Source organism: Notamacropus eugenii, chromosome 4 (genome assembly GCF_028372415.1).
Source record: "Notamacropus eugenii isolate mMacEug1 chromosome 4, mMacEug1.pri_v2, whole genome shotgun sequence".
NCBI classification, from domain to species: domain Eukaryota; kingdom Metazoa; phylum Chordata; class Mammalia; order Diprotodontia; family Macropodidae; genus Notamacropus; species Notamacropus eugenii.
The window spans coordinates 12,719,711-12,738,270 of record NC_092875.1 but is presented as its reverse complement, the minus strand read 5'-3'; the positions used below and the strand labels follow the sequence as shown (position 1 = coordinate 12,738,270).

At 45.1% G+C, this 18,560-nt stretch overlaps 1 protein-coding gene across 2 annotated transcripts in view; it reads right to left on the bottom strand.

The window, feature by feature from the left end:
* Window positions 1-4,131: 4,131 nt before the first annotated feature.
* RSPH14 (radial spoke head 14 homolog) overlaps window positions 4,132-18,560 on the bottom strand; it is a 190,742-nt gene continuing 176,313 nt past the window's right edge. For both annotated transcript variants that reach the window (XM_072599845.1, XM_072599846.1), the window contains exon 7: window positions 4,132-4,454. In XM_072599845.1, coding sequence (XP_072455946.1) covers window positions 4,216-4,454 — 239 coding nt within the window. In that variant the 3' untranslated portion in view covers window positions 4,132-4,215. The remainder of the gene's footprint in view (window positions 4,455-18,560) is intronic.

Below are 18,560 nucleotides of genomic sequence, written 5' to 3'. Positions count from 1 at the left end.
TGGACCCCCAAGTCCAGGGACTTACCAAGGGCTAGTGGCTTATGCATGAGGCCCAATCTATGCCCCACTACATGGGAATGATGTCCCGACCAACTCCTGTCACATTGACATCAGCCTTCGTTTGGGCATGGCACTTGATCTGAGACAAACCTGTTGCCAGTCCATATGTCACTAGCTCCTTGAATTCCCTAACCTCCCTGGAATAATCAGAGGGGGTCAATAAGGCCTTGGATCCAGTCAAAGGGCCTTGTAGATGGTGACACTGATCTTAGGAGCATAGGTCCTGCCCAGTGCTAAAAGAAGATGTCAACTATGAAGTGACAATCTCCAAACTGTGAAACTCTCTCCCATTCATTCATCCCACCTGCTAGAAGAGTCAGGGGTGCCTCCCAACACATAGCCCCAGGTCACAATCTTTTTCCCTGTCCTCTTCCCTCTTGTCTCTCCACCACCACATTCTTCCCTACCTGGAAGACTGTGTTTTGCACTAGTCACACCTGATGGACTTGATGACCAGGATGGCAACCACACATGCTCCGAGGCTCCAAACACCTGTGGACATCTCTCCTACCCCCAGCATGCACACTATGCCCAACTCACCCTGGAGATCCCCCACTGTCTATGTGCCCCCCAAACCTGGACAGATCTTCAATTCCTACCTACAACCAGTCTCCAGTCCAGGCCATGTTCTTCCTGTTTGAGGCTACCATATGATTGCCTTATGATGATCACTTGAAGGAACTGAGGATGTTTGCCTGGGAGAAGAACAGGATTTGCAGGATGCAAATGTAAGAGCTGGCTTAAATGTCATGAGAAAGAGGGAATGGGTGTGTTCTTCTTGGCCCCAAAGGGCAGAACCAGGAACCACATGGAAAGGTAGCAATAAGACAAATTTAGGTGTGATGTCAGAAAGAACCTGCTCACAATGAGAGCTGTGCCACAGTGGAATAGCCTGTTTAGACAGCAGGTGTCTCATTGGACAATGTAATACAAAGAATTCTTGCTCAGACATGGGCTGAACTGGAGAGCTATTGCATTCCCTTCCAACTCTGAGATTCAGGATTAATGCTATGGACCCTCTATGAAAATAAGGGCAGAACAATCTTCAGGCAGAAATCAAGGGAATAAAATGTGTAGGTGACCTAAGTATTGGATGTCTTTCTGATAGAAAGGAATTAATCAGTAGAGAAGATCCTGTAGGAGAGAGAAGGCTCTGCAATTGGTGACCTGGGGAAAAGAGCTCGCCTTTACAAGTGGGAGACTGCTTTCTCCCCAATCCAAGGGAACAATGGATGAAAATGCAAAGGGATTTTAAAGAACAGAGGAGGAGAAGAGGGAGCTCCATGACAGATGGCCTCTATTTCTCTCAGTAAAGTAGGAGGTTAGAAAATCTGCTGAGAAGGAGGGGAAAGAGGTTTGGTACAAACAGCAATCCAGATCAGTCCAAGAGCAAGTTTGTCCGTGCAGTGGCGAGGGCCCATGTGAGGGGAGATGAGGTGAATTTGTGGTGGACCCTGTTGGTATGGTTGGGTGAATTCCTACAGCAGGCTTCAGCAGCTTGGTCGTGTGAGAAGAGAAGGCACTTGGTGGCGATCATATGGGGATGAGGACATGAATGTTGGCAGGATGAGGGGTCAAAACAATGAAGCTAGCAAAATGATGCCAGACTGAGAGAAAAGGGAGGAAGAGAAACGTGTGCTACTACACACACAGTTCCCCTGGGTGGGGCTGTGTCTTTACTCTGGCTGCCCCAGAATGAAGACTAGCTGGTCTCAACATCACCAGCATCAGAAGAAGCTCTGATACTACCTTAGAGAAGCCTGCTTTCTACATGTGGCACAGAGAACAGAAGGATGGCAGCTGCCTCCATCAAAAGACTAAACCACTACCACCCCAGGGTGATGCTACTCTGCTATCAGAGTGGCACAACTTGGCCACACTTGCCCCTTGAAGCAGTACCCTGCATGGAAGCATGGTCACCTGCTAGAAACCCCAACCAATGCAAGTATAGGTACCAACAGCCCCTGCCATGCCCAGCTGGGGTGGCACTGGGGCTCTGTGGTGCTCACTGCAGTGACCTCCCAGCCTTACACAAAACATGGTTGCCTGGACTCCCTACCCCTCCCAAACTGTTCCATTGAGGTCATTCCATTCTAACCCTGCCTATATCCAGTCTGCTTCCCTGCACCACCACCACCACCACCACCCCCGTCGCATACCTCCCAAGTCCTCTCCCTTTCCAAGGTTCTCTGTGACTCTGCCCCATGCCCATGATGACACATTGCACCCACTATTCCCACTTCCAGCTCTGACCATGCTCACCAACCCAGGCCTCTATCTCACTCTATGTCCAAAACCTTGACCAAGCAGACCCTTGGCTACAGTCCCATTCCCAGAGAATTCCTTCCTACATGATCATAAACCTCATTTCCAAACCATATCTTGATTCCTTAACCCCAATAACAACATGTAGTCCCCTAAGATCCTCTCAAAGACTTCCAATAATGGTGAAATCATATCCTGGCAAGGTGGCCCATTCCACTTTGGGACAGTTCTCCTGACATCCAGCTGAAATCTGATGCTCTGAGCCTCTGCCCACCCCCACCCCCGCCATTCCCCCATCCGCTCACACAGAAATCCTAGCTCTGTCCTCTGAACCCAAGCCCATCCCCAGGATTCCTATATGAGAGCCTTTTATATATTTGAAGAGAATTCGCATGTTCCCCAAATGCCTCACTCTACTCCTCTCTGGGCCCAACAATCCCTTTTCCTTCAACTCCTCAAATGCCATGACCTCCAAGCCCCCTCTCCATCCTGTCCCTTCTCTCCTGAATCATGCCAACTTTTTACTGCCCTGGCTGAAAAGTGACCCCCAACTTGACATGGGACTTCAGATGGGCTCTGCCCAAGGGTTCTGAATTCCAGTGCCTCCCCTCGGTTAATTACCTCCTATTGGTCCTACACAGAGCTCACTTTGGACGAACTTGTTTGCAGGTTGTCTCCCCATTAGACTAGGAGACCCTTGAGGGCAGGGACTGGCTTTTGCCTCTTTTTACATCCCCAGCACTTAGCACAGTGCCAGGCACAAAGTAGGTGCTTAATGTTTGTGAACTGATTGAAGAGGTGGCAGGACTAAGGCCTCCCTCATTCTGGGCCCTTCATCACAATTCATGCAGCCTAGGATAGAATTCATTTTCTTGACCACTGTGCACACAGTTGAGCCTATGGTCCACCAGAATACCCAGATCTTTTTCACTTGTTGTCTGGGCAGGCTTCCCCACTGTGTCTAGGTTTAAACCTCAGCTTTGATATTTACTATCTGAGTGACCTTGGCCAATGATTCCTCTCCCAGTTGGGCCTCAGTTTCTCTCATCTGTAGAATGAAGGAGTGGGACCAGATAGGTTCTGAGGTCCCATGTAGCCTACAATGCTTCACTGCTCCCAAATGGATGTCATTTTCTTTGATTCAGCCCTGTTCTCATCTGCTAATTTCCTTTTGGATTTTGACCATCATTTAGGGAATGAGCTGTCCCTCCCAACTTGGTATCATCTGAGAATCTGCCAAGCAGGTCACATCTCCCTCTACCTTAGACACTGCAGGGTCAAGCCAAGAGGCATCCCAGTGGACTAGGAGTTCTGGCTCTGGAGGCAGCTGCAATAAAGGCCCTGCACCAAAGTCCCCTCCAGGCACTCCAAATCACATTGCCACAATTCTCTATGTGTCTGTCAGCCAGGCTATTTGAATCTGTGCTGGAATCAAGGTGGAGTGCAAAGAGGCCCAGGAAATCTGTGTTAGAATGTGGTTCCATTATCCACTTCGTGTATGGAAAGTTCCTTCCCCTCTAAGCATTTCAGGTCCCTCCCAGCACTAGGCCAGGAGCCTGGGAGTGTATCCTAACTCCTCCATGAGCAGGAATCTTCTCTCTAACATGCCTGACAAGTGATCCTCCAGGAACTGGCCTGAATGCTTCTTGTCCTGGGGAAACCACTCCCACCTCCATACCTGGTTCTACCTTTGGTTAGCTCTAACTGTCAGAAAGCTAGGGCTAAGGGTCTCTGCCTTTCCAGGCCTCCCAGAATGAATGTAAGATTCTTTGGGGTGTGGCTAGAATAAAGAATGAGGCACCATGGTTACACATTCACACTCATTATTAGGGGTGTCAAGGAGAGGGCTTGGCCTGGCTTGCAGGTCCCTCTTCCTGGGGGGCTGTGACTTCAGGGTTTCCACTCGATGACCTTGGTAGCAATCTGGGCTGCCCGGCTCACAGCCAAGACTTGGCTGTGGATCAGCGCCTTGAATCTGTGCACTTCCTTGAGCAGAGCTTGACGGCCCTCAGGCGCCTCGGCCAGCATGGTGAGAGCTTTGATGGCATTCAAGCGCACCTTGACTACATCAATGGCCAACAATTCCAGCAGAGACGGGATGGCTCCTGCATCCAGGGCAGCATATTTGCCTAAGAATGAAGAGAAACACACGGTGTGCACACACACAGATACAAAATCTCTTTATGCTCCCAGGCAGTAGCACAAAGACTCACACACACATACCATGACACATCAACACACCAATACACTGATTTGATTCACAAATATGCAGACACACAAGAAGCAATATATAAATACTCAGGGATACAAACCCAGAGCCAAGGTGCGCACACAGATATCCAAAGATGCACAGAAATATACAAGCAGATACATGTAGAGTGACACACAAACACACAAAGACACAAAGGTACATGTGACATGCACAGATGTACACACAAAAACACAGATGCAGAGCGACAAACCATCACACACCTTGGAAATTAAAAACGTAGGGAGATGCAAATGTAGACACATATACACACAAACACACAAAAAGTAAGTTTAAAACATAAATAAAATTTAAAAATCATAAATTTTTTTAAAAATTCATAAGATTAAAAAACACATACAATGCATACATATTTACTGAGAGATGCACATCCAGGTCTGTCTAGGTTTTCTACATTAGAATTTCCTACCGGTGTGGGGAACCTGCGGCCTTGAGGCCCCATGTGGCCCTCTAGGTCCTCAAGTGCCACTCCAGCCTAAACTCTCCCAAAGACTTTTCTGCACAAATAAGCAAACTTGAATCTTCTGTCTCACCCCTCCCACAGTAAGTGTGGGGGTGGGGGCCTGGGCAGAACAATGAATATGGTATCTAGTCATTTCATTGAGCCCATACCCTCACCCCAAAGAAGCCCCAGACCAGAGATATGGGGTGTGAGAGACCGTGAGGAATCCAGGATCACTTATTCCTAGGTTGAGAGTCTGAGGGATTAGGAGGATGGTGAGGCCCTCAACAGGGAAGGCAGGAGAGGACAATTCAGAAGCCCTGAGTGATAAGTGGTTAAAATGAAGGCAGGCTTCACTTGGTCACTTCAGTCCCAGAGCAATCAGGACTCAGCAACTCCACAAAACAAAAAGAAATATTGGAACAAAGTCAAAGGATTGAAAACATACACAGTAACTACTTTTAAAAAAACTAACCTAGAAAATAAGCAAAGGAGAGGCCATTTAAAAAGTATCCACCTCCCTAAAAACCACAACAGCACAAAAATTCTGGACACCACATTTTATGAAATGACAAAACTTCCCAGATTTAGAGGGCAAAGGGAAAATAGGGAGAATCCACCAATCACCTGCTGGAAGAAAGCACACACTACAAACACATAGAAATGAAAAGGGAGGGATTAAATTGTGGAGCTTACAGATCAAACATAATTCCTGTGAGCAGCCAGTCAGCCAACAAACATGTGCTAGGTACTTACGCACACCGTGCACTGTGCTAAGGATCAGAAATACAGAGAAAAGCAAAACTTATCCATGCCTCAAGGAGCTCACAGTCTAATGGGAAAGGCAACATGGAAGTAGCCAGCCACAGACAAGGTAGAAACCAAGTAGAGAGAAGGTGATCTCAGAAGGGGAGGTGCTGACAGCTCGGAGGGAACCAAGGTGAGAAGGTGAAAACTTGAGCTCGGTCTTGAAGGAAGCCAAAGGGGACTAAGAAGTAGAAATGAGGAGGAAGAGCATTCCTGAAGGGGAGAAGAGATATACAAAAGAGATGGCAGGAATGGTTGGATCAAGTAGATAGATAGGGAGGTAGATTTGTAGACATAGATGTACATGTATTCATATTTATGATGAAGAAGATGAACATATTTGTAGGCAGCTGGAAAGGAACCAATAGACAGTGAAAGACTGGAGAGAGACAGACAGATAGACACAGAGACATACAGAGAAAGAGAGGAGAGAGGGAAAGAGAGAAAGACAGAGAGAGAGACAGAGAGAGAGAGAGAGAGAGAGAGAGAGAGAGAGGAGATAACAGTAAGGACACAGTGTTGGAGGAGATGGGAGAGCAGAGGATTCAGGGTGTTTGTAGAGGACTTGGTCTTGGCAAGGAAGGAGAAGGGCTATCTTTTCTTTTGGCAAAGGAAGAAAGAGATGGTGGAGATTTATGAGATGAAGAGAGGACAAAATAAAGCCATCAGAGAATATGAGCTTTTTCCATGAAGTGTGAATCAGTCAGAGGGTGAGGGGAAGTGGATGTATGGGAGGCTTAAATAATGACAGGGTTTGTAACAGTCACTGCAAAGAGCAGGGTAGGGAATTCATTAGGAAGAAATAGGATTGTTTTGCTGCAGTGAGGGTCCAGTTGAGATTGTATAACATACATTTGTGGGGGACCCAATCAGCACGGTTTCATGATTTCCTTTTATTCCATTCAGCAAGGCATGAATAGGAGTGAAGGAAATGGATAGAATGAGTAATTCAGGGTTGGCATTTGACAAGGTTCAGCTAGAAATAGGATGAAGGGGCAAGGGGCTTGACATTAGAGGAAATGGAAGAGTTTGATTTATCAGTTGAGACAGAAAGGGGAAGAGAGAACAGCTAGTGATGGATGGCCCAAGAACTCAGGAATGGAATGGAAGGACACAGTGGTGGAATGGTGGAAGGAATGAAGGATATGGTGAAGATGAACAGGGTTATGGATGATCAAGGCATAGGGAAAGAGAATGGTAAAAAAAAAAGTTCTGATCTTAGATAAAGAAATTTTAAAATGCATATTCTACATGGAAGTAGAATACTTGTGGCTGATGAAGAAATAAATGGCATGACTTTCTCAATGTATAGTTTGTGTGCTCATCCTTCGTTGCCAAAGAAGACCATGCCATCAGAGAAATAATGACATGATTTGCACTTGACTTTGTTTTGCGTGAGGGAGGGCTGTGCAGGTCACCAGCCTCACTTCTCCTCCAGAGCCATCTGAATCCAGTGACCAGATGGATGACTGGAGATGACCCAGGATGAGGCAACTGGGGTTAAGTGACTTGCTCAAGGTCACACAGCTAGTGAGTGTCAAGTGTCTGAGGTGAGATTTGAACTTAGGTCCTCCTGACTCCTGCACTGGTACTCTATCCACTGCACCTCCTAGTTACCCTATGTATAATTTAGGTGGAGTGGAGGAGTAGGTCATGGAAACTAAATAGACTGAGGAACTTGGAAATAAGAGAGCATCATTATATATGTTGAAGTTCCTTTGGATGAGAGGCAAGAGTTGGGATAGAGAGAAAGACCAAGAGCCAGGCAGTGAACTCATTGAGGGAAGAAGAAAGGAGAATGTCCCAGGCATTGATAGATAATGGCTACCATGATCCTAATTAGGTGATAAATTTTGATGATGTGAACCTCCAAAGAGAAGGCATTGTTGTATGATGGTGATATGGAAGTGGTCATGGGAAATAAGGAGTATTTTGGCAACCCTCCTCCCAAGACCAGTGAATTACCAGGATACAAAGGAAAGTGTAGCCAGTACTAGAAAGGGTGGCTGTAGACAAGGGGAGAGGAGGTGAATGTCATCGGAGAGAGCCAGGCCTCAGTGTGCCAGAAGATTGAAAGAATGAGAAAGGAAGAGATTTATGAAAAGAAATGAGTTATTTATAGAGTTCTAGAAAGCACAGGAATCCAGAAAAAGCAAAACACAAAGGCTTATAACCAAGATTATATTATCCTTCTGTAGGAGAAAAACTCAGTACCACATCTTCACCAAAGTCTGTCAGACATAATGTATTAATACGTAAACATTTTTGTTTTGAGAGTGATGTCCAAATGGGCAGCTTTCCCCATTAAACGCATTCTTCTCTGACCTGTGCAATGCACACTTAACATTGAAAATAATCAAAAATCAGAATTCCAAAGAAAGATATAATAGAAGCTTAAGTGCTGAGTTTGTTTCCCTATTTGCTTTGTCTATACTAGGGGGATATTAACAATAATTGAGGTACACCCTTGGATATGATCTGTCCTCCTGGTTCCCTCTTTTCAACAAGTCCAGCACAAACATGAGGATTATTTCTCCGGATTCAGTCCACAATAAACTAAGGGACATTCCTCTTGGTTAACAAAAGGATACTCCCTCCATCAAATCACTGACTCTGATCACTTTGAACAACTAAATGCATACCCTATCTTGAGATGATCCTTGAATTTAGGGAGCCAATAGAGGTTAAGAAGACCCAGATCAAAGACATTATCCCAGCATATATTCCTAATACTTCATAATACAATTGAGGTCATAGTGCTACATCTCTTCCACATTCCTCCCTTCTGCGCCGAGCACAAACTAATTCTAGGCACGGTTTTCATTACTTCAAGAATCCCATTCCCACCTTGTACTCTGGGCTGCCATAGATCTGTAGCCTCAAAGGTTTGGTACAGAAGATATCAAGCTCTCTGAATTTTACCTTCAATACAGCAGTTGCAGCAAAATGATTAGATGAAGAGAGGAGCCATTCCAGAGGCATGATGAATTGCACAACAGAGGACAGGCATTGCTCTGTGCCCATGGCAAGTGACATTAGTAGGGTACAGAAAGCTAGGCAGTGGGTGGAGACAAAAGCCTGGTGGCTCAAACATACTGGACTCTCCAATCTTTCAGTCTCCTAACAGTAGGATTAAGAATCAAGATGGTCTGATGAAAGGGCAATCAGAGCTTAAAGGGTACCATTAGGCCTCTGCTCTGCCGGTCACTAAATTATCTAATCTCGTTGGCCACAGCCATTGAAAATGGATAGACTGAAGCTATCAACTGATTGTTCCAATGTATTATGTCATATGGAGAGTGTATTTCCTATTCTTTATCCAACACAACAAGTCTTATACAGCAACCACACCCTCATTTCTAATCTATGTGCATCCTGCAACTAAATGGTTGTGAAGGCCAGAAAGTCCACAAATTCCCTATTCCATAGAAAATACCTGGTGTTATTCCAGGTGCATTTGTGAATTGACAAGGCTCTCTCAGGAGGTTGGTCCTTCCTCCCATCCCTTTTTACATGGAGGACTACCCTAGCCCACAGGAATCCTCCCCAGGGTTCCCATGGGTCTCCAAGTCAGGATCCAGACTCTTTTAATAGGGTGATAGGCATGGGAGATGCATGGTGAGTGGCTACATTCCCAGACTGAGAGCCTTCAGGGAGATCTCCAGGCCTTGGGTCAGAAGAGATTCCTGATTCATGACATGCATACTGTCAGGTCAACAGCAATGAGTGAGGCTATCATCTAGAGTCCCTGGGTGGGGCCATAATGGGTGGGCATTCAAAAGCTTCTGGAACTCAGAGAAAGCTCTGTATGACTGGAGTGTTTCTCTCATTAATAAGAGAAAAGTTCTCATGTAGGTACCTCCTACATAAATCAGGCAAGATACTCCCAAACCCCATCTGGATATGATTTAATTGGGGTCCTCTTAAAAGTTCAAAAGGGAAGAGAGCTATATGATGATAATGAGGGCAGCTGGATGAACCAAATAAGAGCTTATTGAATTTGGGACACGAGTATGTTTGCAGACAACAGGAAACCAGCCAGTAGTAAGGAAGAAGTAGAGGTGATAGAGAAGTTAACCCTAGAATTCTGAGGGGAAGATCTAGTCTTGCTCTGAAAACCTGACTTGCCAGTAAGAGTAGAAGTTGGTAGTGGACAGCTGGGTCATGCCATAGTACACAGAGCACCAGACCCGGAGTCAGGGAGACCTGAGTTCAAGTCTGACCTCAGCCATTTGTTAGCTGTGTGACCCTGGACAAGTCATTTCATCCTATTTGCTTCAGTTTCCTCATATGTAAAATGAGCTGGAGAAGGAAATAGCAAACCACTCCAGCATCTCCACCAAGAAAACCAAATGGGGTCACAAAGAGAATCCCTGTAGGCCTATATTGGCTACATTATATAAAACATGCATTAGAGTTAGACAACCAAGTGCTATGTGAATCATATAGCTCAGGCAAAAAAAAAAAAAAAAAGAACCATTTACAAGAGCATCAATAAATAAGAATTTTTTTAAAAGTTCAGTGGCTTGTTCTTAGCACCCCAACTTAAGAGTCCAACTGTCTCTAAGCATTTGTGTTTTCTCCATATTGGGATGGGTAGTCCTTGAAATAAAATCACCTACCTCTCCCACCTAGGTGCTCTAATTTGTGCCAATCAGACGGCGGTACCCTGGCAGCATTTGAGAAGCAGCAAGCTGCCAAAGAAAGGGTCGTAAAAAAAAAAAAAAAAAGGAGAAGAATCCCAGGCACAGCCTTTACAACCTCCCACCTTCTTCTTCTCCAGTTTTAGTTTCTGGAATGGAATAGCAGTAGCATCCCAAACTTCTCATCACCAATACCAGCATCTATGGCTTTCTCTCCTCTCTCCCAAAATGCAGCGATGGCAGGATTGTCATCAGTGGGGTCAGTTTATACATCAATTGTTACAGGCACTTTGCAGATCAATACAGACACCTGTCCAATCCCTTCTTAAAGAACACATTCTCCAAATGATTAGATCGTACATCCATCTAAAATATAAAACATAAAAGAACTTTTCACCACCAAGCTAATAACTTCAGTGCAGGTGAAGGCATCTCTGGATCCCCTACAACATGGAAGAAATCCTCCATGCTTGTATCTCCCAGTTTTGGCCATCCCTGCTGGTTGGGTTCAGAAATGGCACAGAGGGCTTATCACTTTTAATGGCATTGCTAAAAAGGTAGGAGGACATCCTTGGCTCACAGGTAATCATCCAGAATGCAGCCCTGCTCTGTGCTGGATAACAATCTAGCAAACGCATGATTAAACCAATCGGAGTTGCTCAGTCCTCAAGGCTTCTGCCATATCCCCATATTCATTAGCTGACTAGCCTTTGTGGATAAAAAATAATGAGAAATCTCAAGTCTCTCCAACTGTCTCTTCAGAGAAACCAGATGGTTTCTAAAAGAGATCTGCATTTCCTATGCCCCTTTCAGCTAGGCTAATGGGCCACTCCTTTCCAATGCCTCAGATTCTCCTCACTGCTCTTTTGACTCTGGAACACTATATAAATTCCTTAAGGGTTGAGTGGGAAGCATATACATTTTGTATCATCTTTCAGTAGAGGTATAGTGGAGCTTGCCTTGTCCATGTCCCAGCTGCCCACCATGGAGGGACCCTACTTCCCAATGTTTCCTTCCCACGTAGGCAGCAGGAGGTTCCTTTGATTGGCTGCAGAGCTGAAACAAGCTGGAGCTTTGACTTTAAAACTGACCAGACTAAATTGGACCCTCCCTTTCCCGTGTGCTCCCAGAGGGTGAAGATCACTCACAGTCCCCAACAGTGTAGAAGTCCTGAACTGAACCAGGAGGAGGGATACCTTCCCTACTCCCTCCTCTTTTAACCTGGCTCCAAGAAATGGGTCTGTAGGTGTTTGGCTTCATTGTGTGTATTCTGTCCTCAGTTTCAGCTGCTGGTATCAATCCCCACTGGGCCTGTGAGTTTGAGCCACGGTGCCCTTGGAGATCGCAGATGGGACTGTGTGGCCAGGCAGCCTGGAAAGGCAGCTTGGAGAAGCCAGGGAACCTGATGACTCCACCTCAGGAGGATTTTTCTCTATAGGAACAGAGCTAAATTGTAAACCTAATCCCCTTCCTCTCCCCACAGACTGAGGTGATGTGGGGGAATAAGTCTGCCTATTTACAATTATCATTTTGAAGTAAGTATTCCTTTGCAAATGCAAAACTTACTGTTAGTGGTTTAATGGCACTGGGGTACAGAGGACCCCAAGAACTCAGGGAACATCATGGGTGAGCTAGAGTCACTGGCAGAAAGCCTAAATCCCTCAAGCCTTTTAACAGTCCCTGGGGGAGGGGGAGAAATGTAACATACCCTGCCTGGCCTTCAGGCAGCCAGGGCTGGGGTCCCCTTCACAGAGCTTTGCATCTCCACTGAGCTACCTCAACTACATTTTCATTTCAGCCTTTATCCCCCCAGTCCCAGACTGATTAACCCAGATTAATTGTTCTCTCTCTCTCTGCTGATTTGGGATTTCACCACCTTGTGGGGCACACAACTGTTCATTTGTTAACCTAATGCTTCTCCACTTTCAGACATATGGTGCTGCTTCTAGTTCTTCCCCTCACCCACCCCCCAAATCTGTCTCTTTTGCAAATCAGCACAATTTTCTCAGTCCGGTCCAGTACCATGTTCACATCTGAATGCTTCACCTATGGAGCACAAACTACTAACTTCCCTTTGGGCAGCACATGGAGCATTCTTCAGGCAAAATTCCTCAAACCTATTACAGAATTTTGTTACTAGATGATAAGAAGGGATATATATAGCAGGGCAGGGAGCAAGGGACAGAGTGCCCATCCTGGAGTCAGGGAGACCTGAGTTCTAATTCAGCCTCAAACACTTTCTAGCTGTGTGACCTTGGGCATGTCACTTAACCCTGTTTTCCTCAGTTTCCTCATCTGTATAATGAGCTGGCGAAGGAAATGGTGAACCACTTCAGCATCTTTGCCAAATGAGGTCACCAAGAGCCAAACACAACTGAAACAACTCAACAAGACAAGAAGGGAAACATCCAGGTGCAGAGCCTTTTTGCCGTTATAAATCCGTTTTCTTACCTGCAATGACACGCTTCCTTCCAATGTTTCTTTCTCGGGGGGCGGAGCCAAGATGGCAGAGTAGAAAGACGCAAATACACATAGCTCCAAACCCACAACCCATAGAACATTTGTATAAAGTAACTCACAGCGAATTCTGGAGCAGTGAGGCCACAGAATAGTGGAGTGAAGGAGATTTCTGTTCCAGAGGGACCTGCAAACCTCTCGCAAAAGGTCCGTCACGCTGCAGATGCGGAGCCCAGCCCAGATCTGCTGCGGCCGCAGCCACGGCACCGAGAGGAACGGATCCAAGCAGGCTTCAGGGATGGGATCTCCAGCGGCCGCACAAGTCCCTCCACCCACAGGTGACGGGGGTCGGTGAGAGGGTCTCTTTGGCGGGTCGAGAGGGGAGTGGGGTGCCCCCATAATTCAGGCCCCCTCGGGAGGCAGCAGTGGAGACGGAGCAGACCAGGGCTCCCCAAGCAGGCAGGAGCCTGGATCCATTGTTGAAGGTCTCTGCATAAACCCCCTGAGGGAACTGAGCCTGAGAGGCGGCCCTGCCCCCACCTGAGCACCTGAACTTAATCTCACACTGAATAGCAGCCCTGCCCCCACCAAAAGCCCTAAGGCTGGAAGCAGCATTTGAATCTCAGACCCCAAACGTTGGCTGGGAGGATCAGGAGGCGAGGTGGGTGTGAGGAGAACATTCAGAGGTCAAGTCACTGGCTGGGAAAATGCCCAGAAAAGGGAAAAGAAATAAGACTATAGAAGGTTACTTTCTTGGTGAACAGGCATTTCCTCCCTTCCTTTCTGATGAGGAAGAACAATGCTTACCATCAGGCAAAGACACAGAAATCAAGGCTTCTGTGTCCCAGCCCACCCAATGGGCTCAGGCCATGGAAGAGCTCAAAAAGAATTTTGGGGGGGCAGAGCCAAGATGGCAGAGTGAAAGCAACGACTCACCCAAGCTCCTGGAAAAACTCCTCTGGATATCTCTGAAAGGAGAATCTGACCAGACTTTGGAGGTGTAGAATCCAGTGGGTGACAGACTTTGACAGATTTGGAGCCCAGGTTAGACTGGAAGGTCCACGGGAAGGATCTGTTCCGCGGGGATAAGCCCCCAGCGCACAGCTCAGCGTGGTCAGCGCAGCAGGGCGGAAGGGACCTGAGAAGCCTGAGAGTGGTGGGCGAAACCAGCGGAGCAGGAGACAAACCAAACTGAGCCGGTGAGAGCCACTGAGCGCCAGACATCAGCGCAGCAGCCCTTGAAACCTTCAGCCTGAAGACTAAACTTCGGTAAGTCACCTATTGGAACTTCCGGGAGCTAGGATGGCGGAGTGATCAGTAAATGCTCTCCCCTCCCCCCTGATGACCGTGAAAAAACCATCAAATTCTTCCCCAGATAAATTCTGGATCAGCGGGAACAGCAGAAGGGGGCAAATAGTCTCATAACACCAGAGGCTAGAAAAATAGCAAAGGGGGATTCTTCCTACTGTGGCGGAGGCGATCTGGAAGGACAGATGACCCAGGGCAGAGAAAATTCGCACTGAGACCCAGGCAAGCCTCAGAGACGGGAGACAAGCCCCAGGAGGGGCGGGAACACGCATTAGCTTCTAGGCGTGCCCCAGCCCTTCAGGGGAAAAGGGAAGACAAAAGGGAAGCTGGGATCACCATCCCCTGACCTTGCCTTTGCCTCAGGTCAGCTGAGGAGATCTCCTGAGACCAGACCACCCCTCCCACACACCTAACAAGCTAACCCCAGGGTTGATCTGGGAAACAACAACAACAACAAAAAAAAAAAAAAAGCCTGCTTTTAGCCTAGACACACATCAGCTCAATTTAAAAGATCTGTATCTTCTGACTGAAAGAACCAGAAGCTACAACACTCAGCCAACATCATGAATCGGAAAAAGCAGACAAAAAGTGAAAAAACCATAGAATCTTTCTATGGGGATAAGGACCAAAACACAAACACCAAAGAGGTCAGAGCTGAGACTGTACTTCCATCTGAAACCTCAGATGGGACTATGAATTTCTCGCAGGCACAACTAGATTACCTGGAACATCTGAAGGAGGATATAAAAGAAAAACTGGCCAATGATTTTAAAATTATAAAAAAAGAATTCACTGATGAGAACATCACTCTGAAAAGGAAAATTGAACAAATGGAAAAGGAAGTTCAAAAATTAACTGGAGAGAATAATTCCCTAAAAGGAAGAGTTAATCAAATGGAAAAGGAAACCCAAAACCTAACTGGGAAAATAGATCAGATGGAAAAGGAAACCCAAAATCTAACTGGGAAAATTGGTCGAATGGAAAAAGAAGTACAAAAATTAAATGGAGAAAATAGCTCCTTAAAGGGAAAAATTGGTCAGATGGAAAAGGAGATGCAAAAGCTAACTGAAGAAAACAATATGATGAAGATTAGAATTGGGCAAGTAGAAACTAATGACTCAATGAGGCAACAAGAATCAGTCAAACAAAATCTAAAGAATGAAAAGATAGAAGAAAATGTAAAATATTTAATTGGAAAAACAACTGACCTGGAAGATAGATCAAGGAGAGAAAATTTAAGAATTATTGGCCTGCCAGAAACCCATGATGAAGAAAAGAGTCTGGACAATATCTTCCAGGAAACCATCAAGGAAAACTGCCCAGAAGTACTAGACTCAGAGGGCAAAATAGTCATCGAAAGAATCCACCATTCCCCTCCCGAAAGGGATCCCAAACTCAAAACCCCAAGAAATATAGTTGCCAAATTCCAGAGCTATCAAGTGAAGGAGAAAATACTACAAGCAGCCAGAAAGAAACAATTCAAATATCAAGGACACACAGTCAGGATCACACAGGACCTTGCAGCTTCTACATTAAAAGATCGAAAGAATTGGAACCCAATATTCCGTAAGGCAAAGGAGTTGGGACTTCAACCAAGGATCAACTACCCAGCAAAGTTCAGCATAACATTTCAGGCAAGGAGAAAGTCATTCAACGAAATAAGGGATTTCCAGAGCTTCCTGACCAAAACACCAGAACTCAATAGACAATTTGATCTTCAAATGCAGGTCTCCAGAGAATCATAAAAAGGTAAACAGAGGGGAAAAAACAAAAATAAAAACTTGCTACTCAATTAGGGCAAACTGTTTACCTCCCTATAAGGGAAGATGATACCTGTTAATCTTGAGAACTGTGCAGCTATTATGATAAAAGGGATATATGTAGAGGGAACGGGCATAAAGTAAATGATGTCATGTCAAAAATATGATTTAAGTATGAGAAGGGATTGAAATAGGAGGTGTGAAAAGGGGGAAGCAGAAAATGGCAAATTATATCACAGGAAGAAGTACAAAACTATAGTAGAGGGAAGGAGGGGAGGGAGATGAGCATTGTCTGAGAGGTACTCTCATCTGATTTGTTCAAAGGAGGGAACAATAATCTTAAGTAGATAATCCTAACTAGCTCTATAGGTAGTAGGAGGGGAAGGGGGAAGAAAGGGGAGGGTGGCTAAAAGGGAGGAAAGAAGCAATAAGAGTAAAGGGGAGTAAAAGGGAGGGGGGCTAAAAGAAGGAGGGGAAGGCTGCAGGAGGAGGGGGAGAAAAGTGAATATTATTGAGGAGGGGAAGGGAGACGGGAGAGCTAAAAGCACAAATGGTGGGAAAGAGGTTGGAGGGAAATACACAGATTGTAATCATAACTGTGAATGTGAATGGAATGAACTCTCCCATAAAACGGAGACGGATAGCAGAATGGATTAAAAGCCATAATCCAACAATATGCTGCTTACAAGAAACACATTTGAAATGGGGGGATACACATAGGATAAAGGTCAAAGGATGGAGCAGAATATATTGTGCTTCAGCTCATGTAAGAAAGGCAGGAGTAGCAATCCTAATCTCAGACAAAGCAAAAGCAGAAATAGATCTAATCAAAAGGGATAAGGATGGAAACTATATCCTGCTAAAAGGCACCATAGACAATGAAGCAATATCATTACTAAACATGTATGCTCCAAGTGGTATAGCATCCAGATTCTTAGAGGAGAGGTTGGGGGAGTTGAAGGAAGAAATTGATAGCAAAACTATACTAGTGGGGGACCTCAACCTCCCCCTCTCTGAACTCGATAAATCTAACCTCAAAATAAACAAGAAAGAGGTTAAGGAGGTAAATAAAACTCTGGATAAGGTAGATATGATAGATCTTTGGAGAAAATTTGCCAGGCCTAGAGGCCTGTGTGGGCTACCCGAGTCTTCTTACCTCACCTCCGAGGTCTTCGGTTTGCCAAAACCGGATGCTCATATGAGAGAAAGGACATTCCAGAGTCGAACAAGGGTTGAGCTTTATTTCAGGGTCTAGTTACAAGTGCAGGGAGCGGTCTTCCTTAGGAGGAAGAGGGGGAGATTTCCTAAGGAGGCTAGGATCTTAAGGGATTGGAAGTAGAAGTACAAGCGGGGAGAGAGGGGGAGGGGAGAGAGGAAAGAAGAAAAGCGGAGCCTACTGTCCTCTTGGCTCCTCACGTGCTAAGAGAGCTTTCAGGCTTCCTCAATCCTACTTAACCTTCAGCCACACAGTTTGCATCTGAATACCGTGCTGTTAGATAACAATAGTGTGCCCAGATCCGGGACGACCTCGAGGGCAGGGAGACTCCACCCATCACGTATCTCCCAGGGAGAGGCGGAAATACCCGAGCTAGCCGAGCTAGCTCAGTCTGACCTTCTCGAATCCCCGCTGTTCATGGAGGGCCTCGTAAGACTCTAAGATTTAGAAGTCCCACTTTTACCCGCCCGAGACCATCCACACGGATTTGAACTTCCAATCCCAACAAAAATTAAATGGGAATAGAAAGGAATATACCTTTTTCTCAGCAGTACATGGAACATTTACAAAAATTGACCATGTACTAGGACATAAAAATCTCACAATCCAGTGCAGAAAGGTAGAGATAATCAATGCATCCTTTTCAGATCATAATGCATTAAAAATTACATGTAATAAAAGGCCATGGAAAGAGAAACCAAAATTCAATTGGAAACTAAATAATCTAATTCTAAAGAAGGGTTGGGTTAAAGAAGAAATCATAGAAACAATCAACAATTTCATTCAAGAGAATGACAATAGTGAGACAACATACCAAAACTTATGGGATACTGCAAAAGCAGTTCTTAGGGGAAGTTTTATATCTTTGAATGCTTACATAAATAAAATAGAGAAAGAGGAGATCAATGACTTAGGCTTGCAGTTGAAAAAGCTAGAAAAAGAACAAATTGAAAATCCCCAAGTAAATACCAAATTAGAAATACTGAAAACCAAAGGAGAGATTAATAAAATTGAAATTAAGAAAACTATTGAATTAATAAATAAAACCAATAGTTGGTTTTATGAAAAAACTAATAAAATTGATAAACCTTTGGTCAATCTGATTTAAAAAAAGAAAGAAGAAAATCAAATTACTAATATTAAAAATGAAAGGGGTGAACTCACCTCCAATGAGGAGGAAATTAAAACAATAATTAGAAACTACTTTGCCCAACTTTATGCCCACAAATTCGATAATCTAAATGAGATGGATGAATATTTTAAAAAATACAAATTGCCCAGATTAACAGAAGAGGAAGTTGAATACTTAAACAACCCCATCTCAGAAAAAGAA